The sequence below is a fragment of the Anas acuta genome, chromosome 6, assembly GCF_963932015.1.
Source record: "Anas acuta chromosome 6, bAnaAcu1.1, whole genome shotgun sequence".
In the NCBI taxonomy this organism is placed as follows: domain Eukaryota; kingdom Metazoa; phylum Chordata; class Aves; order Anseriformes; family Anatidae; genus Anas; species Anas acuta.
In genome coordinates, this window is record NC_088984.1 from 7,856,872 (window position 1) to 7,878,318 (window position 21,447).

Sequence of the window (21,447 nt, forward strand, 5' to 3'; positions counted from 1 at the left end):
TGTTTTAAACCATCCTGATATCAGACAAATCCATTATCCAAAAGTAAAAGCTACTAGCAGGTTTGTACAATCCAAAGCATTTAGAACCACCATTTACATCCACAATTGAACATTTTAACAGGTTGTAACAGTGATGCAATACATAAATAAGAGCTCAGCTGTCAATGTCAGGTCTGCTTTTAGACTGAGGAGTTACCTGTGGTTAAAAACTGTAATTACCTGGGGAGAAGGGCTTGCACAAAACTATTAAAAAACCGAACCAAACCAAAAAAAAAAACAGGGAAATTATCATACAAAAAGTGTTTCATCTGCCTGTGAAGCACTGTGCTCACTGAGTAGGCTGAACCCTAAATACAAATGTAATCGGTGTTTAACAATTATTTTCAAATGCTTTAATGATTTCCTATCTGTACCTGGAATTCCCAACGTATTTCCAATGCTAGGAACAGGTGAAAAGCCCCAAACAAAATAAGTTCTAAAAACCTAATTCTGAACTCTTAAGGCTGCTGCAGTTGGAGACATGTTCCTTATGTTTCCTTAGTCACACCTTACTGCCAGAAAAATAGAGCACTGTAGATTTAAGATTAGACAGCGCAGAATAGACTCTTATTTCAGCTTCCTTCAAGAGGTTTCAGTTTTAAAATGTTTCATGGGAGAAATTTTATTGCTATTGGGTTTTTGTGTTTTGTTTTTTTTTGTTGTTGGTGGTGGTGTGTTTTGTTTTGTTTTTTTTGAGAAGCTCAGGGCAGAGCTTCTGAACTACTGCAAAAATTTCTTAACAAGCATCAGTTTTAAAAAAAAAAAACTAGGGTTTTTTTTTTTCATAATGTATCATCTTTCCTCTTGCTCTAGATAAACAACAGTTTTCATAGCACAATACAACTTGAATACAGTTACGCAAGAACTCGTACCAACCTTTAATAACCTTTTTATTGATTTATGTAACTATTTTCCTAACAGCATCCGGAAAACACTTGAAGTCAGTTTAACAGGAAAAAAAGTAATTACTGAGAGAACTTTAACAGCTCATTCTGATGTTCAGTATGTGCTTTCTCCCTCCAAATACACGTGTTTAAAGGATTGCATCTTACTGAATATTAAGCTTGCTTTTTATTATAGCAATTTATTATAGCAAGGTTTTTTTTCCTAGTATGTATATTTGCATAACTTTACCTGCCCTCTCTGCACTTAGTGTCACATATTTTCTTTATATAGCTTTTTAAAAAAAATGGTAATATAAGAGCTTGTATACAGTTGTGTTCCTCTGGTCCTCAAAAAGATTAATTTCAGGTACAGAACCTAGAAACTAAACTCAGCACCAACTAGGTGTGCCAAGTACTATGCACAGAACAGTTCAGTTGGAAGGGACCTACAACGATCAGCAAGTCCAACTGCCTGACCACTTCAGGGCTAATCAAAAAGTAAAGCATATTAGAGAGGGCATTATCCAAATGCCTCTTATTCAAATAATTACCACAGTAATTGGAAATTTCTGATCTTAGTCCTACAGCCAGCGGTTAAGCAGAGGCTACTCCAAAGCCTCTGGGATTTCTCTGTCATCCACAATAAGAGTATGAATAATTCCTTCCTTTCGTTTTCCACTACTGACAGCCTTAATGTAACAGCTGTGGTCACCAACACTGAAGTGCGTTTCAGTCCCATCTTCTACAAATTCACCCTGGGAGAAAGGAGACAAGAATAAAAACAGACGCGGTATTTCGGTAAGAATAAAAGCTCAGTGCATCAGACTGTTACCAAGGTCACGACCACTTGTAGCTCCTGTAATTAGAGTAGCCGTGGGTGGTTGCTGAAGAACGCTGCAGAATTGCAGATGCAGCTTTGCCAGTTAAAGATTTGTGAAAATGACAATCAAGATTTCACGTAAGCAGAAATGGCAATGTTTGAGTTTGTGAGCTCTGGTGAGAAAGCACATCCTTTGAGGATGGGGAAGTCTACATAGAACCATCAGAAAATAAAGGCACCAAATATGTGAAGCCTTTTAACAGCCCATCTGCTCTACACATTAATGCTGGTGTGGCAAGAAGATTTTATTTGTTCCAACAAAATTACCTAAGCCCAAAGTGTTAGGGACCATCTCTAGATTGACCAAAATCAGCACCCATAAAAGAATACAGGTGTTCAGCTCCCAGTCACCGCTACCGTGAGCGGGTCTGGATGAGGTGGTTCTAGAGTCTGTGACAAACTTGAGTCCCTCCCACTCCCCTCTAAGTGTTCTCCCTAAAAACCTTGGACAACTGGCCCAGAAGATTTGTCTAAAAAGTGTAAAGCATTGTTTATCCTTATAGGGCTAGACTTTTGGCATCTTAACAGTTAAGTCAGGATATAAAATGTTCTTGGTTATAAAATACAGCGAAGGAAGTTCAGGACAGGCAATAGCACACTGCCTATCTCAATGTATGCTCATACTCCCTGCTGAAGTGCCGTGCTCCTCGCTGGGGCTTAGCTAGCCCGTTACAGGTACGTGCTGTGGCTGATTTTGGTCAGCTTTGGTCACACAGCCATAGCCTAGGAAAAGCCTTTGGGAATGATCACGTACCGCTGTTTCCATTTTTTTACCGTTGCACCACACGTCCATTGTGTCCTTTTCTGTGAAGGAAAGGAGAACAAAAAGTAAAAAGAACAAGACTCTCTCTCCTCCCCCTGCAGACAGTGAGATCTGAGAATTTTTAAAATTTACTGTACGTTACTTTTAATTCCTCAGAAAAGTTCCTAATTAACCGCAGTACCTGAGCTACAAGTTTGTTCTAAAAGATGGGAGGCTCTGCCATCAATGGGCAAACTATTTTTGCTGTGAATACACATTTTTACCTTTCCCTAGCCCTGGCGGTTAACACTGCATTGCTCTCAATATTGTAAGTGATGTTCTGACATTCTTAAACAGAAAAATTTGAAAACAAAAATGAAGCCATTTGTGCTAATTATTTGAGTACTGCTTATTTGATGAAGCTAACATTTTTTTCCAGATAGGCTTAATTCAAAAGCAGCATTATTTAACATCTATTTGTACTGTTTGTATTCTTAAAATCCCTTTGAAAACCGAAGTATCACTTTAAATATGATTCTTATTTTCATTTGAAACAGTACATTTTTACTTTTCCCAGCAGAACCTCCTAAATTACGTTGCTCTAGAACCTCCTAAATTACATTACTGACACTGTTGTTCACAGACCGTCAACAGAGAGTTGAATATTGCTTGCCTTTTAAGTAAGTACAGGGAAATTAAAAAGTCTTTGAGGAGACCAGGTTATCTCTGTCATTAAAACTGCCTTTCTCCCCCTCAACATCGTCACCTTGGGGCAGTTCATTCTGTCCTTAGGCTTAGGAAGAAATCAGAGCCCAGTATCTCTTGCATCCAGGTTTAACCATACAGCAATACCCAAGAGGAAGTTCTCCTGATAGATGCCATGGACAAATTCCTCAGTGGATTCCCTCCCACACATCTTCTTATAATGTATTTTGGAAAGGGGGGTGGAGGAAAACAGATGTATTGCCCTGCTGCTGAGAAAGTGAAAAACCATTATCTGGAAATTCTAGATTGAATTTGCATTTAAAAAGTGCTGCAGAAAATACCAAGCCAATTAATTTATCAAAAAATGAAGGGTAACACCTTCATACTCCTTCAGTTAAAGACTCCTTGACTTTGGCTTATGGTTTCTGAAAGGAAAGCATTGTTTACTGGTTACCTAGTTAACAACGGTGCTGCAGAACAGAAAACTAACAGCAGGCTCCCTCAGACCTAACAAGACTGCTATTTTTGACTGTCATTGGCATCTAATTCTGAAGTTCCAGACCACCCAGGATTTTTCTCTCTAATAGTGTCAGCCACTGAACTATGCGTTCTCTTAATTTTCAGTTATTTAGTGCACACAAGTTTATTGGAAGGCAGCAACATGAAGTTATTCAGTATTTACTTACCTAGAACAATCCTATAGTCTGTACCACCCAAGCTCAGTAACCAAGTATTTGTTGTTTTTGACCTGTTCTCCATATATTTCTTGAGGCTTTTTCCATTGATCTCCAAAGTATATTCATATGCAAAACCACCAACTGCATCAATGTTAATAGTAGCTTTGGTTTTGGCTACTCCGACAGTAAATGTTTCTTTACCCACTAATTTAAACATCCATTCTTTTCGTATTTCCTCCTGGGGAAAAGAAAATAAAGACCATGGGTATTCATGGACAAACCTGGAAACATGTTTTAGTATTAACACAAAACGAACTAGAACTGAGGAAATAGCTCAGTACTCACACCCTAACACTAACTGAAATGATGTAGTTCATTAAATTAGGCGCAGTTAGCCAACTGAATATACCTCACTTGCATGTATTAGTCTTTTTTTGTTTGTTCTGATGGCTTTTGAATGGAAGTGCACTTATATGATCTGTATCTCAGCGAATTTTGAGCACAGAGCAAGCTCACCTTGCCATCAACATAGACGACACGTTTTCCTGAAGTGGTCCCGTGTTCGAATTCAATCTTGTGGACACCATCGCTTAAAGCTACTTCCCAAACAGCCACCAGGTCTGTCATCTTCTCCAAGTGGCTGTACCGAGACCTACGGAAACACAACAAAGTAAATTAGTTGTCACTGAAAGAGTTCTGATGACTACAGTTCAAAGCTTCACTGCTTCAGGCAAGTCGCCTTTTACAGCTGTGAAATGAGACTTGAAAGACGAAGCTTACACAATTACTTACAATTTCATGTTTTACAAAAATATCACAAAATACTGGTAAATAAACTCACTTTGACAAACGCCGTACAAAGACATATATCCGTCTAACCTCTAAAACATCCATTTCAGGTGACAGCATAGCTAAAAAGTTGTACTCAGAGCTCAGATGTTCCTTGACAATTATTTCTTGGCAGGCACTAAAACGCAGTATTTTATTTGGTCTCTGAGAAACTGTTTTAGCTTCTAAGCTTGAAAAATAGTTGGGATGACCGGTTTAGCTATTATAATTTACTCTGTTTTAACGAATTTGTCTGTAATCTCTCATAAGTTTTACCTACATCATTCATAGATACAACTCTGCACACGCAAACACACACAGGGGAGAAGATTGGGAAAGATATCCTTCCATTTAAATAATTTTAGAGTTTAGATACTGTCATAAGCGACTGCTGGAATGGTGGATATCTTTCCAAAAGCTGTTCATACTCAGTTCTGGTATTTTACCTTACTTCATCTTCATAGACAGTAATCTCCTCGCGGGATGCCATAGTAACCAAAACGGCTTTTAATCCAACTAGCAGCAAGAAAAAAAGAAAAGCAGAATAGCAGCAGGAAAGTGCTGACAGCTACATTTTCCTTGTTTCTCCAGGTAAGGTCATGGTTATTTTTTAAAGTGTCAAGAACTGTCATGCACTACCAGAAATATAAGCGGTAATACACTTTTGGACTAAAAGGCAGATAAAAGTATTAATTTACAAAATCAGTATGTGCAATTAACTCTGCCTTTGGTAGCACATCACAATTTTGTCACTTCTCTGATGGAAAAATGGTTTGCCTGACAAAAGCTTGGAAGGAAACAGCTTGACCAAAGCAGGAACTAAAGCCAGGCCTCCACACCTCAGTCACAAACGGTAACCAGAGGCTACTGCCACCTTGGGACGTGAAATAGCAGAGGAGAACAACTTCCACCTGCTGTTTTTTCTAAATCATTGCCGAAGTTTTCAACAATCATTGGTAGCAATCCAACCTGGCAATTCTATGGTAACAGCTACGTTCATCACAAATAAATCACTTGCTTCTCGCTTAAGGGTTTTGTTTTGACAATGACTGTGGTTTTACAACACTGCTGGCTTACTTCTAATACGTTGCTTTGACTAACCAAATCAGTTTGTGCTAGAGCTATCCGTGTTAAGGAAAGGACTCAGCTATGCTGCTAATTACACAAGCCATAACGAAACTCCCATGGGTTGTCAGAAGAATACCGTAAGGCACTTCTAAAGCAAGCTCTTTCGCTCTAACCCAATGGAGTTATTAGTTACCAACAGCTATAATTAAAGTGACAACTGATTTTTTGATAACTGTACTTTCTAGTGAAAAAATGAATTAAGGTTGTAAGCTTTAGGGTCTCTTTTCAGCACAATGGTAAGCATGCACTTAAAATTAAATCTCCTTCAGTCTGACTGAAGCATCTATTTTAAAAAGTGCGTAACACTGCTGCAGGACTGTTTGTGTTTTTGGCAGTAGTGACAAATGTTTCTGTTTGAAAACGGAAAAAAAAATAGATTGTTTCAGAGATCATTTATTGTCTCTGATGAGATGAAAGTGCCCTAAGCAAAGGCTGCATCATTGCACGGCATTTCCCGTTGCCCAGGTGAGCAGCCCCCCACGGGATGCAGTCCTGTACAGGCAGGGGCTTGTTTATTATTTATAAATAAAGCAGAAATAGGGTCTCTGCGAGGAACCCACCCAAACTGCTGCTGTGAGGTGTGTGGGTACAGCAGGAGGTACTGAGCCCAGGGCACAGGGCTCCCCCACCAGCCACACACACAGACACAAATCCTCTCGCAGCACCTCCCACACCATCCCGAGAGCCTGCCTCGTCCTGTAACGTGCCGTGCAGAAGGACAAAAACAAGAATTTATCACAAAACATCATTCTTTTGCACTTAAACCCGCGGTGCCGCCTCCTGGCAGCCGGATAACGCAACACGGCAGCAGCCCGGGCTCCGCAGCCGCCCTACCCCACCCCCGGCTGTTGCCCACCCCCTCCACGGCGGTGCCTGAGGGAGAGAAAAGCGGACCCGGACCAGAACCAGGACCAGGACCAGAACCAGGACCAGGACCAGAACCAGTGCCCGTGCCCGTGCCCGGCCCGGCCCCGCTCCTACCTCAGCGGGGCTCGGCTCCCTGCTCCGCCCCGCGCCTCAAAATGGCGGCCGCCCGCCCCCCTGCCCTCCCCTCACAACCACCGGGCGGGAGAACGGGCGGGACGTTATCCCCGGCCTCATCCCCAGCCCCAGCCCCGGCCCCATCGCCTCAGGAGCCTCCGGAGCCCGCCCTCCATCTCGCCGCCATCCCTCCCAGCTGCTCGATCCCTTCCTTCTCTTCCCTTTTTCTCCGCCGTCGCCCCGCTCCCCGCACAAGGAGCGGCCGCTCCTCGCCATGGCTGAGGTACCGGGGTGAGCGCGGGCTGGCCCGGCTGCCGGGCGGTGAAAACCAAATAAAAAATAAAAATAAAACACGGAGCAAAACGGGTGCACGGCCGCCGAGAAGCTGTGCCCGGCCGGGAGGTAGGGGGTGAGGCAGGGCTGGCCCTGAGGCGCTGCCGCCAGGGGAGAGCCCGAGCTTGGGGCCTGATCTTGAATTTTTCTCTTATAACAGTGATCAAAATAACCTGGATGGTCTGTGTGTTAAGTTTAGTGTTTTTATTTCCCCAATATTTTTTACGGATATTACAAGTCCACCTGGAGCGACTGTGGATTTTGTGGCTAGGTGTGACTGTGTGTCCGTTACTTCTTGTGCTTTTCTCGTTGTGTTGGTTTGGGTTTTTATTTGGGGGCATTGGGTGTCTTCCACTGTATGCACAACTAGAGGAATAGGAGGCCACCAGCTTGTCTTCAGGATTCATGTTTCTGCCTCTTCTCCCCACTGTAGCAGGAGAAAGCTGAATGGGAAAACTTAAACAAGCTGTTAATGCGGCATGGGTTGAGACCAGTGAGTCTTGCTGCCCCCCAAAACAGCAGAAATGTATCAGGTAAGGACAAGCCAATTTTACAAGTTCTTGCATACTAAGCCAGAATTCATAAGGTATTTCTAAAGCCATCACTTCCATTTGGTAGCGGTGATCAGTCTTCTTCAGTTATTAAAAGCCTTTTGCTAAGAATTTGCTTATTCTGTATTTTTCCAGATATGATCGTCATAGATACTCAGTCTTCTCTGGGAATAAGGCTTGCATTAACAACATTGGTGGAAGACACTGACCGCCACCAGCGGATGATGCAAGGCCTCATGGAGGCTAATCGTAATCTGAGGTGAGATGTGGCAGAAGGAATTTACTTGCTAATGCAGAGCAAAAGCTCTGCCGGGTGGAGCTTGTCACACCCGAGGCCTGAGACCTTTTCCCTGAGATTTTTGTCCAGCATGCAGCAATGCTGGCCTAGATCTGCTTGAGCTTTTGTCTTAATTAATCTGCTGCTTTGTCTCACAGCAGCATATTTACTATATCTGCTGCCGTAGGCTATTACTGGGTGTTATCAGATAATGTTTGTCGGGCCTGCGCATCCTTCACTGTATTTAGTGAAATGAGTTTAATTTGAATCAAGGATTTATCTTTTTAGAGATGAGATACGACAGGAACGAGGTCGGGCATCTCGACAAGAACAACGGGCTAATGAGTTGGAAAACGTGGTGAAAAACATTAAATCAAAAATTTGTCAGCTGGAAGATGAGACGATAGCTAAAGTTTGCCAGCAACAGAATCAAGTCAAAGAACTTCAAAAAGATCAGCAGGTCTCACAGGTAATTCACACAGTGCTGTCTGAGGACTCAAACTTTTGACTTCTTTCGAAAGCACTAGAAATATTTACATAGGTCAAGATAAACACGAGTCTTGTGTCAGAGTTAGTACATTATTCATTGGTAAGATTTTACATTTTTTGAAGCATTTTCTTATAATAAATTGGAAAAAACATGAACCCTTCTTCCACTGCCTCTTCAGTATGTCTAAAAAGCAAGTGCTAAGCTTCCTTAGGACTAAGTGCTACTTGGGCTAGTAGAGCACTGTCTCCTGTGTGCAAATTAGAATAATTTCAGAATGCTCCTATAATCTCTTCACAGTCAAAATATCAACAGCAACAGGAAAAGCTGCAAGAACAGGAAGAAATTATTGCCCGTTTGCAGAAGGAGCTGTGCAAAGCTGGGATGGAGGAGCAGCAGCGTGTTGCCACTCAAACCAAAATGTTTTGCCGGTTTTGCAAAAGAGCTCCCAAGTCGCTTCTGGACCAGCAGTAAGAAATTTTCTTGTATTGGCAAATGATCTGTAGCATTAAACGAAGAAACAGATTTTAGAATAATTGTTCTTGATACTTAATACAAAGAAAGTTGGATACCTTAGGAGTGCAAGCTGAAATATGAAGCCTTGTAAAGGTACATTAATGCAATAATTTGTTGTTGCGTGATAAATGTGAGCTGGATAAATCCATGGCAAAAAGTAAAACTTCTCAGCCACTGCATACACTAGGTGTCAGCAAAGAGAGAAGAATGATTCACTGTGGACATTCAGCATCTGCTAGGGTGATTTCATTCTGGGATTTAACGTTTTAAAATGTAAATTTAAGAAACAGTCTGGGAAAGCAGTCTTTGCACCTGCTAACTGTAGGCATGCTGTAAGTTTTCCCAGGTACTTTTGTGCAAGTTATAAAAATATTCTAAGCATATGTTTCATGGAATAAAACTTCTACATGTCTACTATAATCAGAGATTAGACAGTTTTTGGGCCTCGTGTACCTGTCACTTAGTTGTGCTGGTGTGGCTGGGTCATCCAAGTCTGACTAGTAACGTTAACTAGGAAGAATTTCAAAGGGTTTGTCTGTGTGCTTCTGACAGTTTCTTGCTCTGCCCTCACTAAATGAGAAAAAGGATCACTGAATTTGGTTCCCTGGGTCTTCTCACCTGTATCTAAACAGAAAATCACAGAGTGGCTCAAGAGGAAAGGCAGTTTCTCAGCTGTCCAGTTTTCTGTGGCTTTATTTTCTTGCAACCACTTCTTGGAAAGCACTTGCAGTTTTTTGGAGATCCCTGTTCTCAGGCTATGTGGGACCCTTCATTCTGGTCACTGTAGCCCTAGAACTGAGTGTGCCATGCTGATAAGTGTGCTGGGAAAACAGGCAGAAGGCAAGGAAGCTATCAGAAGGATTTAGCTTTTGTCTTGTCTTGAGTAATTTTAACACTTTGAGTCTAATATAGGGTTAATGTCTCTGCATTTCTTTTTTCGATATGAGGGAGAACCTACTGTTTGATGCAGTCACTTCTGAAACAGTGCAGTTGTGCAAGATGTCCTCTTCCAATGAGCTGGTTATAGTATCTTTAGGACGCGATTATTTTTAAAAGATCTGAAAATTATGATAGCATTTTTTCCTTTTTTTTTTTCAGGTTTCTTTGTCTGATTGATTACTATGAATCTCAAATTAATCAAATGAAAAAGGAGCTAAGGTAGGTCTCACATAATGCCTCGTGGTCCAACTGCTCAAAGTTTTTTCTTTCTGCTTACTGCTCTGAAAACTTGTATAGGTAAACGTTCTGTGTTCCAGATGTCGCTAGCATGTAAGAAACAGCAAGGGACTCTAATGGTCTTGGAAGTTTGGATTCATCCCGGGAATAACTGTCAGTTAGTCTAAGCAGCTGCTAGGTCAGGAGGCCAGTGCAGCTAGGAACGCAGGTGTATTTAGCCACTTGAGCTACAAGCCTTTGGTTGGTTTTCCTCTTCCCTTCTTGCAGTGGTTTACAGGAAGAACTACTGCATTCGCTGTGCTCCCTCAACTGGGAAAAAAAAAAAAAGTTCCAGCTTCTTAGCTCCATCATGGTGCCTACGTGATACAGAGCAACCAGCAGATACCTGAGAGACGTTGCTGTAATTTGAGATTATTATCTTGAAAGCTGAAATGGGATTTGCTTGTACTGGAATTTCTCTGGAGGAATACGTGTACTCAATTAGTAGATGAAACAGCTTCACAGAGTAAGAGAGGAGGAGAGCAGTGGCTCTTAGGGCAAAATTTCTATTCTGATTATTTTTCAATTTATGGAAACATTATCATACATAACTGCTAACTAAACCAACTTAGAGCTTTGAGGTAATTGAATTGCAATAAACTGTGAGAGTTTATTCTTCCTAATAGGCAATATAAAAAAGATGAAGATCATGTACAGAGAGAAGTAAAAAGCAAGGAAGAGTTTTTAAATCTGGATGCTACTCCTAATTATAGAGCACTGCTGACGGTATGGAACTGCTAAGAATAAGTCCATGCAGATCTCTAAATGGTAACCCCTGAAGATCCACACAGAAATACATGTGTCTTTGATTTCTATCTGCTTGTTCTTGTCTTCATAGTTTGTAAACTCTCTGGGCAGGGTTCACTGTCTATTTATGCAAAGATTCAGTGCTATATTGTGAGTCTTTGCTGAGCACTGCAAAGACCTCTTTAATCACAGGTTCTCCACCTGTGGTCTCCTCCAGCAAGCTCTTGATCTTAGTTGGCTATTTCCTCATCTGTGCTGCCTTGCTATTTAAGACAAATGGGAACCTCTCTTAACACATACATACTTTAAAGTGCTCGAGCTTGTTATTATGGAACGAGTGAAATAAAAGAAATAATGCAGTCTGTGTTGCAGTCTTTCCAGAATCAGCTTCTTGAAGCAAAAGTCAGGAATGAACAGCTTGTGCTTGAAAATGCAAATCTCAAGAAAGATTTGGAAACAAGGTGAGAAAGGATAAATATCATCCTTTGTAAAGGCACTTCAGTAGACTTTGCTTTACAAAGACAGAAATTGAACGCACCAGCAATTGTAAAAGCGTAGTGTGAAATCCGCCTTTAAAAGCGGTTTGTAAAAGAAGTCATATTCTAGTAGGCCAGCAACAATCAACCTGCCCTCCTTACGCTAATAATAGTATCAGTTGTTATTGTGCAGTGCATTGTGTTGGACAATTGCATCAATATTTGCACTTTATTTAGCAAAAGCAGTAAAAATGTGCACGAGTACAGCCCGGGTTGGTGAGCTGGCTGACCCAGAACATTCACAAAAGCATAGTCTTTCCACTAATAGCATTACTGCTAAGCCTGATTTCCACTTTAAAACCTGCTGGTCAACATAGAGATGCAGACTCCTTTATTAAGAAAGCCTAAGCCAGCAAAAGTGTTTTTTGGTGGTGTACTCTATCTGCATTACAGTTACTGCCACACAGAAATGCAGAATTTCCTTTCCAGAATGATAAGGCACTGGCAGAGCTTTCTTACTTCTTCACTTGGCTGAGTTTTATGGATGCCTTCAAGTGCAAGACACACAAATAATACGGACCTATTTCTTTCCAACAGACCTACTGCACAGGAATTAAAACTTTACAAGCAGCGAGTGAAGAAACTAGAGAAAATTTTAAAGAAAACTATCCAGTAAGTGTTTTTCTTCAGTAACTTCCATGAATCCTCTGAATTTCTAAAGGCAAAGATACTCTGCTATCTGTAATGTTGAAAATACTTTGTAAAGCATGTACCTTATCACCATTCCCTAGAGCCAGGTTTATGGGCAACAAACACTTGTGCATCTCTGAAGACACCCTGTGGATTCAGGAAGTGATGGCATGGTGCCCAGGTGGGGGCACAGCAGTGTGTCCTTGTAATTTCATTTTGTCTTTTGGGATTTGAACACGCCCATAGGCAGTATGGGCAGGACCAAACAGTGGTTTGCTGCCTCTGTGAGCTCCAAAGCAAGTTACTGGTTGTGTTGTGTGTTGTGAATGAGGGAGTATTATGAGAGTTGGCAAACGGTTGCAGCTATGTGAGGTTATGTCCATATTGCCCTTAGAATTTTTTCTCTTTTTCTTGAACGTTTCAAGAAAGTACATTAAAGGTATTAGACATCTAGTGTTGACAAAGTGTCTTGATCTGGAATTTCACTTAAGCATTCGTGCACATGCATACTAAATGCTACATATTTTGTAGCACCGTACGTAACCTGAAGAAGATGCTACTTTAAAAATGTTTGGTTCTTCAATTTACATTGTGTATGTCTAAATGATCATTTCTCTCATGCGTTGGGTGTGATTTAGACGGTAGTTTTAGACTGAAAGTCACCTTAGAATTGACAAGAAGGGTAGTGAGTTACATATAGTAAGGCAGGAAAGATATTCATGCAGAAGTAGATAAAGACTGTGCATAGAATTTGACTATTTTGAGTAAATTTCTGGGTTTCACCTCTAAAGCCACTGTAGAACTTCTAGTAATAACTGCACATCTAGTATTGTCCCCTCTACATTAGCATGCAGTCTGGAATAACATCAGCCTGGAGACTTTAGATAAATTTCTGATGTTTACATTAGCTATTACATTCTTAAGCTAGCTCAGTTTGAATGAATGGTATTGGCAGGCATTATAAAATGGAGACTTCACTTTGTAGGTGTAAGTTTGTGCTTCATTCCTGGTTCTTTAATCCATTTGAATATTGTATCTCTGCTAAGGCTATTTGTGTAACCTACTGTATGCATTTGGCATGCAGGTCTTCAGGGAGCGGTATCAGAGAAGGAACAGAAGAAAAGAAAGAGCCTGAGAGTACTGCAGGAGCAGACCAGCTGCAGGCAGTGAGCCAGCAGTACTTACAGGTATGCAAACTTCGTTGTACTGTGTGTATCTAGCACTTTCATAATGAAATATAATAAATTAGTTTTGTTTAGCTATGTAAACTGAATTTTGCTATTTCGAATCGAAGAGTTTACATAAAGCCCTGTCCATAACATGTGGAATGTTCTGCATATGGCAGTTTATGTGGGCTTAGTGTAAACTACCTGAAAATACACCAAAAAAGCAGAGACTAGCTTGGTAAACACCAAATCGATGATTTAGTCCCAAGTCCTTTTAGGAGAGGGTATCTGATCAAGATCCTGTGTAAATCACATCCTGATGTTATGGTTCTAAAAATGACTGAGGAGATGGTAGCCTTTATTTCTCCTTGAGTAAAGAAAGAGCAAATCTAGTAAAACTTAGCAAAATGTAAAGTGGAAGTAACAATGTTGCAAGAAGATGAACATCAAGTATCTCTCAGTGGGAAATCTTATTTGCATTATTTTCACATATCTTTTAGCTACCACATTTTAAAACCTTTGTTATATATTGAATGCATCTATAAAATTCATCGATAGTAACTTTTTGGAGATGTTTATGATTTAATGTTTAGATGATCACTATTCTAATGATGAGAGATTTTATTATAAAATGTTGTATTTGAGCAATAACTTTTTTTTTTTATTGAAGGTGTTGTCCAATATTGATTCTATTATACGAAGTCCAAGAGCTCCTCCATTAATATATAGGCGCAGTAAAGGGCCAGTGCAAAATTATGTCAAAGAGAACGGACAGGAATGTGGATTTGAGCACCTTCCACTCACTATAGAAATGTGGGCAGATCAGCTAATGGCCCTAAAGGTAAGGAACCATCACGCTTGGCTTTATAGTCTTCCTTTCATCTGCTGACAACCCCTCAGTGCTTCCCTGTATGTAGCTCTTTCCTCTTTTTTTTTTTTTTTTTGTGTGTGTGTAACCTTTGTTGTTGTCTGACTTGGTATTAAACGGACAGCAGAAAATTTTTAAAATGTTCATACCACTGTAAAGCATAGTAAAGTGAAAAACATGCAGGCCAGATGTATTCTTCTGTGTATATTACATAAATGTTTTTGTTCACTGGCTGAGTCCTTAGGACCACGTGTAGGCTTTGGAGTTTTTGTATTCAGCACGTAAATGCTGACACATTCTCTCTCCCTTTTGCCTTACCAGAACAGTAACTTTTTGATTTAAATACAATTGAAGTAATCTTGTTTAAAACCAAGCTTTCTGTGACCAACACTTCTTATTTCACTGAGGCAGTAATATATGAAGTATTTTTCACTTTCAGAATATCAGTGTTTGTTTGAATTCAGAGAATGTAAACAAGGAAATGCTTAAATTCCATGAAAACTAAGACCTTGCTGTTTCTAAAACTGAAATACTTCTGCGTATGAGAAACAGAGGATCAGTCTATCTCTGTAGTAAAAGCAACTCTAGGCAGTTACTATAATAAGCTGTCCTCCCTCCCTATCTCCCTCTCTTTTAAAAGGATTTACACAGGTCATTGAGAAAACTGACTCTGGAACTGGTGCCCTGGCACACCACAGATCCACAGGAAAACAGAGAATCCATACGAGTTCAAGACCTTCAGTTCATTGTAGATACAGTTTTGGAAGAAATTGAAAACAAGGAAAAGGTAATTCTTACCAGAGTCCTATAAACAAAAGTTACGTACTAAAATGTGTTCTCTGCATGTTGATTAGACCTGTGCATCTGAAAGCCCTGTGGAGTTTAAGAAATAGGTGTGTGAAGATGTTCAATAGTCAGAGACTATTTTAACATAATGGATAAATTCACCCTGGGGAAGACTGCTTTAATCAAAGTCATTTGGCCAATGATGAATTTGCATTGCCCTGTAGTCTTGGGTATTATCCTGTTATGTCTGTTTCTCTCTGTCAGCATTGAGAATATATAAACAGACATAATAAGCAACAGAAAACTTTCAAAAGAGTATTTTTAAAGAATATTTTTGGTTTGCTGGATATCTGTCTGAAAACCCTCTTCAAAATACCTCTTCGGCTTTAAGAATATTTGAAATGCCTTGGTTTAATAAGGGAAGTTAACACCTGGTTTTCTTCACAGACTACTTTTAAGAATGTTTCGTGGTTTAGACGAATCCTTGCTAAGCAACAGCACTGCCAATTTACTCTTTCTGCTTACTACAGAACAGCCAGACACCATCCTTACCGACACTGTATGCAATAATCTCGCACTTCCAGAAGCTGTTTGATGTGAATTCTCTGAACGGCATTTATCCACGAATGAATGAGGTTTACACAAAACTGGGGGAACTGACCAACGCTATGAGAAATCTCCACGAGCTCCTGGAACTAGGTAAAGGCTTACTGCCTGGCTTTCCTTCAGACTATTTCCAAAGGAAAAAGATGATACGTGAAAGGCCAGCTCCGTACAGAGGATATGTTGAGCTGCTGAGTAATGAGAACACTAGGTATATTCTTTACTGAAACATAAAAACAGGCTGTCAGTTATTGGGAGTTGGAAAAAACCTGTAAGCCTTTAGGAGCTACTGAGAAATACCAGAGAGGAAGGATAAAGGAACAACATGAGATGTCTTATTTATTTTATTTTTTTTGCTGTAGTTTTGTTTCATTTGCACTCACTTAGTAATTCTCCTTCATCATCTTTCACTCTCTACTTGAAAAATAAGTTAAGAATGGTGTGTTGTTTTTTTCAATACTTTTGGAACAGCTGTTATCTATATAACCTTTGCTATGTATTTCTCCTCAGTAACTCATTCAAGGGTAAGTATGTCCAGTCATCGGGAACTTACCTCTAATGCTCCTAAAGTTTTTTTGTTTGTTTGTTTGTTTAAAAAACAAACAAAAAAAAAACCCTTGTGGTATTGAATGTTGAGACCTAAGTGCCAGTACTCAGAAGCCTGCAGTAGTTACCTCCAGGTGCCCATTCTTTTCTGGTTTTGTACTTCTGAAGAGCAGCAGCTGTTAATTTTCCGTGAGCTCATGGGTTTAAAGGCTTGGCTGTGCTGCAGGGTGTACAACCAGAGGGCAAGGCTCCTGGACTAAGGTCTTCAGAGCTTCAGTCAAAGAGAGCAGCGAGCTTCCTGCCTGCCACCAGCACAGAACTGAGGAGGCTTCTCATCTCCCTAAAAGTCACAAAGCAATGGAGCTCAGCAGAAATCTCCTCCGCAAATAGTTCTGAAACTGAGTGATAGAAGGAAAAAGAGCCCCTTACCTTTCATCACAGTAGTCAAGGCAGGTTAAAAACAACACCCAAGCAAGTTCTGGCTATTCACAAAGTGTGGATGAGCAGGTTCCTTGTTGGCCTAGCCCCCTACAGTGCACTTCTGTCATGTTACAGGAACCTAATGAATAACCTCGTTATATATAATTTCAGTTGGCTGCTTTCCACTGACAGTGTAGGGACGACTTTAGGACTATTTAAATTGTGAGAATGTACGGCTCTGACAAGGGTTTAGCTACTAAAGGATTAATGAGAGATTCCCTCATCCCAGTAACATCAGTTTATTTCTGAACGTAGGCACTTTGCTTTCTGTTAATGATGAAACTCATAGGCCAAGATGTGTGAAAGCTGAATAAACTCTGGGTACTTTTAAGAGTTGAATTATGGCTTATTTTCCTGTTTTTACTGTTACCAGAAACATGAATGTTTGTTTTCCAGATAGTTCAGTTCCACCCACTGTGGTAGTGGATACTGTTGGGAAACTGTGTGACATCATTAACGAGAATGTGAATGAGCAGGTACAGCAGCTTCTGGGGACCCAAGACATTCACAGGTATTTAGGGCTGTTCCATCTGCAACAATTCTTCAAACCTCAAACTTGCTAATTGAGAGACCTGTCTAAGTCTGATACTGCAAGTGACTTGAATCACTTGCTTCAAAATCAGTGAGCTGTGACAGTTCAGGACTCACTACTATCCTACATGGAACTGTTTCAGGAGGAGACACAGCAACTACTGCATGTTGGTGGGGAGCTGAAAGTGTTTCAAGGCTTCAGGTGTAATACTGACATGTATTAGTTGCTGAGAGAATGTATGCCTCAAACTTCCTACATGTGTATTTTGGGAACTGGACAAATCTTACTCTCACCGTCAACAGCTGAGAACATACACGTGGTAGCAAATTGTGAGAGCTTGCACTGAGAACATGCTATACAAATGTTCAAAAAGATTAATTGCAGCAGTAAATTTGACACAGTTACTAATGTGACAGTACTAACTCCCTCAACCTCTCTATGCTTCTCACAATTCTGACTAGATATGAGCTGCTTGTAAAATATTCCTTGCCTCCACCTCTGAAGCAGTTACATCAGCCACCCCCAAGCAGTATATTTAGCATACAGGGGCTACTGTTCCCATCCAAAAATTACATGGTGCTATGTAAGGAGGAAAGGAAGGATGTATATAGGGCAGAAATAGTGAAATTAGAGAGAATCTTTTGACAATTAACAGTTGCTGCCTGCAGTTTTCAGAACTTGAGAATGCGATTTTGGTGTAGATGCATTTATATCCTACAAAGCAGCAGTGTTTGCAGAAAGCAATGACACAGTGTGGCAAGACAGCCAACAGAGTGAGCTTAAAATGGTCTTACATCTTTGATCTGATATTTTTATTTACAAATTTCAGTATAATTAATAAGCTAGAAGAACATGAGTGCTTCTTTCCACCCTTTCAAGCTCTCATTCAAGATTTGCTCCGTCTTCTAGGTGAGTAATATTTGTAGCAGCTGTAATTATCTTCATGCCAAAGCTTCCTCTTAAGACTTTAAATAGCTAACACCTATTTTGTTTGCTCCTGGTGTGCAGCAAAACACAAAGTATGACAAAAGGTGCTAACTTTTGCCTCACTCTCACTCTTTCCTGAGAAAGTGGCCAACATGTTTGTTTTCATTGAAAATGGGGTTGATTTACATTCAATTGCATTACTCACAAACTATTTTTTTTTTCCTAAAAACATTAAAAGGTTTGAGGAGCTTATTCTTTTTGCTCACTAGCTGTATATCTAACATTTAAGCTAAAATTTTGGCTGAACTTGAAGGTGTTCTGTGTACGTGTCTTACCATTTTGCTTTTTCATTCTGTTCCAGAGATCAGTAACCTGGATGATATTTTACCTACTGTACAAAACTTGAAATTGGCAGCTAGTTGAGTTAGTCTGGTCTATTCTAGGAAGACTTATGTAACCTGTGAAGCAGCCTGTTGACAAATACCATTACAGCTACCTCTAATCTCTGTTATCCTAATAAAGTTTCACGCTTTTTGACATAAATAAAAACTTGGCTTTGCTACTGCATTCCTTCATTTCTCTGAATTCTTGTTTCATGGTCAATTTAAGAGAAATTTAAATAACAACAAACAACTGGTCTGCGCGGTCCCAGAGGGAGAACCAACAGACACTATTGATCTAGGAAACTGAACACAGCACAAAACCAGAAAACAAACAAAATCACTAACTACACCAGCTGCAATCAAAAGGGTAAATATGAGGTACAGGTGCTCTAACTGTCTTAGCAGTGACACTTCCATCATTACCTTGGTTGGCTGGAAAGCTTATTTTAAAATACTGCTTAACTCAAATCCCAAACCTATCTGAAGAGGTAATGACTATCCTCTTTTGAAGTACTTCCATGAGTTCAGGTTTCCTGCACTGTGTTGCAAACCGCTGTTCAGTGAGTGTTGTTTCTGGTTATGGATTAAGGCTGAATTCATGTAATCTACACTGAAAATATTTTAAACCTACTTCAGGTGCTGACTTACGTTGTTTTTTTTTTGCCTAGCATGCAATTGAAGTTACCATGTTCATATTCTATAGAAGGGCATAGTTAAATTTCCTTAAGCAAGACATTTCAAAGTTTATTGTAAACAAACAAATACACCAAGCTTCCAAAAATATTTTGGTATATTTTGCTCCAATATTAATAAAGCCTAGTTTTACAAAACTCTGCTGTTCCGCAGGCAGAATGCTTTACTATCAAGGCTTATGAGATGTTGAAATGTAAGAGAGAGATAACAAAGAACAAAACATGTTAAGGCATCACAAACTAAAACCTTAATGATATTTTGGTAACCTAATCGCCCTGCTTTTGGAAGCTCATAGCAGGTTGTGGCTGTGGTTTTGCATAAGATACTTTTCAGAAGTGGAACATCAATTTTTTAGTTTCTCAAAAACAACTTCTCAGTAGTCTTAAACAATTTATTTGAAGGGGTCAGATGAAGGATGCTGTTTAAAAAATTATTCTTCTAAAAGTATAATGATTTCAGATATTGTTAAAAAACATGAATAGGCTCTTGTGGAAATGAAGCTGTGAACAAAGTAATCACAGATAGCTGGCAATCTGCTCTAGGTACAGTGTTTCCTTAAGAGCATATTCATATTTACCAGTTCTTTAGGGGGATACACCAGAAACAGCAAAAATAAATAATTTGTTATTTAGAGAGAAGTTATTTCCACAACTCTTTTTTTTTTTTTTTTTAACATCACTAAGAACTAGTCTGAGTAGGATCATTAAATTTACATGTCTTAAACAGCAGCTGGCTTCAAGTTTGCAGTGACTGTTTTAAAACACTTTAATTACAAAATATATATATACAGTCTATATAAATTTTAAAAATTAGTAACTTATATACATGAGAAGAAATCAATTTTTCTTGCGTCTACTTCTTGTCAGCTCATACCTGCAAAACAGACAAAAAAAGTCAAAGCCTTAAACTGCTTGCTATTTTAAGTGGCAGTGAGAGAATGTGGCTGCTTTATTGCTTGCACTTCATAGGCGGCATGGTGAAGGAGGCTTCAGAGATGGCCTCAAACTTCAGCTCTTTACTGGGAAGGTTGGATGAGTCAGTTTTCTCTTATTACCATATGCTTCTGTAAGATGCACACAAGCTGGGCATGGGGAACTTGGTTTTCCTATTCTGCTGCCCACACTAGTGGCAGGCTACTAGACTACACACACCGCATTCCTTGGTCTCTTTCACTGACGGACAGAGGAGGAAATGTGACTGGTACTAACTAGAGACTTAGAAGGAAGAAGCACTGGTTCTCAATCTTTGCCTCAGACCAATACTTAAGGTTGACGTCTGAACCACAATGACCATATAAGCAGAACTGCAAGTGGCTTATTAAAACAGCTTATATAAGCGCTTTGTAATTAACGTTTTATCATACATACATATTGCTGATCAGAGTGTTAATTTAGTTAAGATCTTTATCCAAGTTATTTGGTGCAGGTTTACTTTAATAAACATAATTCTTATGTGTCCCGGTGGCTTTTATGTAATTTAAAATATGCTGAAGACTCTGAGAATAATTGACATACAGACCTCTTATTAAAACCGTTTCACAGGGTAGGGATCACACTGCTAACCAGATTAACATAAACTTTAGATAAAACTATCAGATTAGTTCAAGTTAGTCCTGCGTTTGCAGGTAAGCTATAATTGTTGCTCACCAAAACACGCAGCCCTTCCACCACCACACCAACTCTGAGCAAAGCCATTAGCAAGGGTGTAAAGTGTGAAGTTGAACAAACTTACCATTGTGCAAACCCTTTGATTAAGTCCTCCTGTGACAAGTCAATCCGCACCTTTAAAAAATATTTATTTTTTAAAAATTTTATATATATATATTTAATACAAGTTGGATAGCTAATCTAGCACTCCAACTCAGTTCCACTGTTAAGGTCTAGGGCTGCAGCCCAGGCTCAAGGGAGACGAGCTTCCTGCATTCCCAAGACAGGCATCAGCCAGCCTCACCTCTAAAGCTCAGTTTCCTAATAGCATTTTTTGGAAACGTATCTATCACTGAAGAAAGGATTCATGTTTACTGTTCACAGAAGCAAAGCTGTTCACAGAGAACTTCAAGTGCTGTTGGCAACTTCTCTGTTTTAATCTCATCTTTCTCAGCTTCATGTTTGAACTCCTGGAGCTATTCCCCAGCAGGCAGCAGGGGATCCCAGGAAACGTATTTCAGGAACACTCCCAAAGGAAGCAGGGTGGCAGATCAATCACATGAAACCACGTCAGCTTCCAAAGGGATATGGCCTGATATCAGAGAAAAATTTGGCAGGAAGTTGTTTCCAGGTTGCTAGCTCTGTTATTCATAGTAAGTCA

General features: G+C 39.9%; 3 protein-coding genes across 6 annotated transcripts in view; 1 reads left to right on the plus strand and 2 right to left on the minus strand.

Annotated features, from left to right (window-relative positions):
- Positions 1–912: 912 nt before the first annotated feature.
- On the minus strand, positions 913–7,003 carry FAIM (Fas apoptotic inhibitory molecule). 2 transcript variants are annotated; one of them, XM_068687266.1, is made up of 5 exons: positions 6,865–7,003; positions 4,444–4,579; positions 3,937–4,165; positions 2,558–2,607; positions 913–1,678 (listed from the first exon to the last, which is right to left on the minus strand). In XM_068687266.1, exons 2-5 carry the CDS (start codon positions 4,552–4,554, stop codon positions 1,529–1,531), a joined length of 540 nt encoding a protein of 179 aa, XP_068543367.1. In that variant the 5' UTR covers positions 4,555–4,579; positions 6,865–7,003; the 3' UTR covers positions 913–1,528. The 2 variants fall into 2 exon arrangements, with proteins under 2 accessions (XP_068543367.1, XP_068543366.1); XM_068687265.1 differs by lacking the exon at positions 6,865–7,003 and adding an exon at positions 5,202–5,304.
- On the plus strand, positions 6,859–18,631 carry CEP70 (centrosomal protein 70). 3 transcript variants are annotated; one of them, XM_068687262.1, is made up of 16 exons: positions 6,859–7,147; positions 7,631–7,730; positions 7,884–8,007; positions 8,314–8,494; positions 8,813–8,982; positions 10,127–10,186; positions 10,870–10,969; positions 11,363–11,451; positions 12,064–12,138; positions 13,241–13,343; positions 13,993–14,163; positions 14,831–14,977; positions 15,507–15,675; positions 17,002–17,116; positions 17,967–18,046; positions 18,426–18,631. In XM_068687262.1, the coding sequence occupies exons 1-16, from the start codon at positions 7,139–7,141 to the stop codon at positions 18,485–18,487; spliced, it is 1,755 nt and encodes a 584-aa protein (XP_068543363.1). In that variant the 5' UTR covers positions 6,859–7,138; the 3' UTR covers positions 18,488–18,631. The 3 variants fall into 3 exon arrangements, with proteins under 3 accessions (XP_068543363.1, XP_068543364.1, XP_068543365.1); XM_068687263.1 differs by having other exon boundaries at positions 6,924–7,155; XM_068687264.1 differs by lacking the exon at positions 7,631–7,730 and having other exon boundaries at positions 6,924–7,147.
- Positions 18,632–19,874: 1,243 nt separating this feature from the next.
- Positions 19,875–21,447, minus strand: part of ESYT3 (extended synaptotagmin 3) — a 29,575-nt gene continuing 28,002 nt past the window's right edge. Inside the window, exons 22-23 of the mRNA XM_068687254.1 lie at positions 20,872–20,921; positions 19,875–20,013 (exon numbers count right to left, since the gene is read on the minus strand). Of these exons, the coding sequence (XP_068543355.1) occupies positions 19,977–20,013; positions 20,872–20,921 (87 nt within the window). The 3' untranslated portion in view covers positions 19,875–19,976. The remainder of the gene's footprint in view (positions 20,014–20,871; positions 20,922–21,447) is intronic.

What these genes read in the sequence shown, in the direction of transcription:
- FAIM (XM_068687265.1), bottom strand. Translation starts at nt 5,245, where the DNA reads ATGGCATCCCGCGAGGAGATTACTGTCTATGAAGATGAAGTAAG. An exon ending in AGACTATAGGATTGTTCTAG is followed by an intron (nt 2,608 to 3,936) that starts GTAAGTAAATAC and finishes TTTCCTTCACAG; the next exon opens with AAAAGGACACAATGGACGTG. An exon ending in GTAAAAAAATGGAAACAGCG is followed by an intron (nt 1,679 to 2,557) that starts GTACGTGATCAT and finishes CCTTTCTCCCAG; the next exon opens with GGTGAATTTGTAGAAGATGG.
- CEP70 (XM_068687262.1), top strand. An exon ending in AAATTGAAAACAAGGAAAAG is followed by an intron (nt 14,978 to 15,506) that starts GTAATTCTTACC and finishes TGCTTACTACAG; the next exon opens with AACAGCCAGACACCATCCTT. An exon ending in AGATTTGCTCCGTCTTCTAG is followed by an intron (nt 18,047 to 18,425) that starts GTGAGTAATATT and finishes ATTCTGTTCCAG; the next exon opens with AGATCAGTAACCTGGATGAT.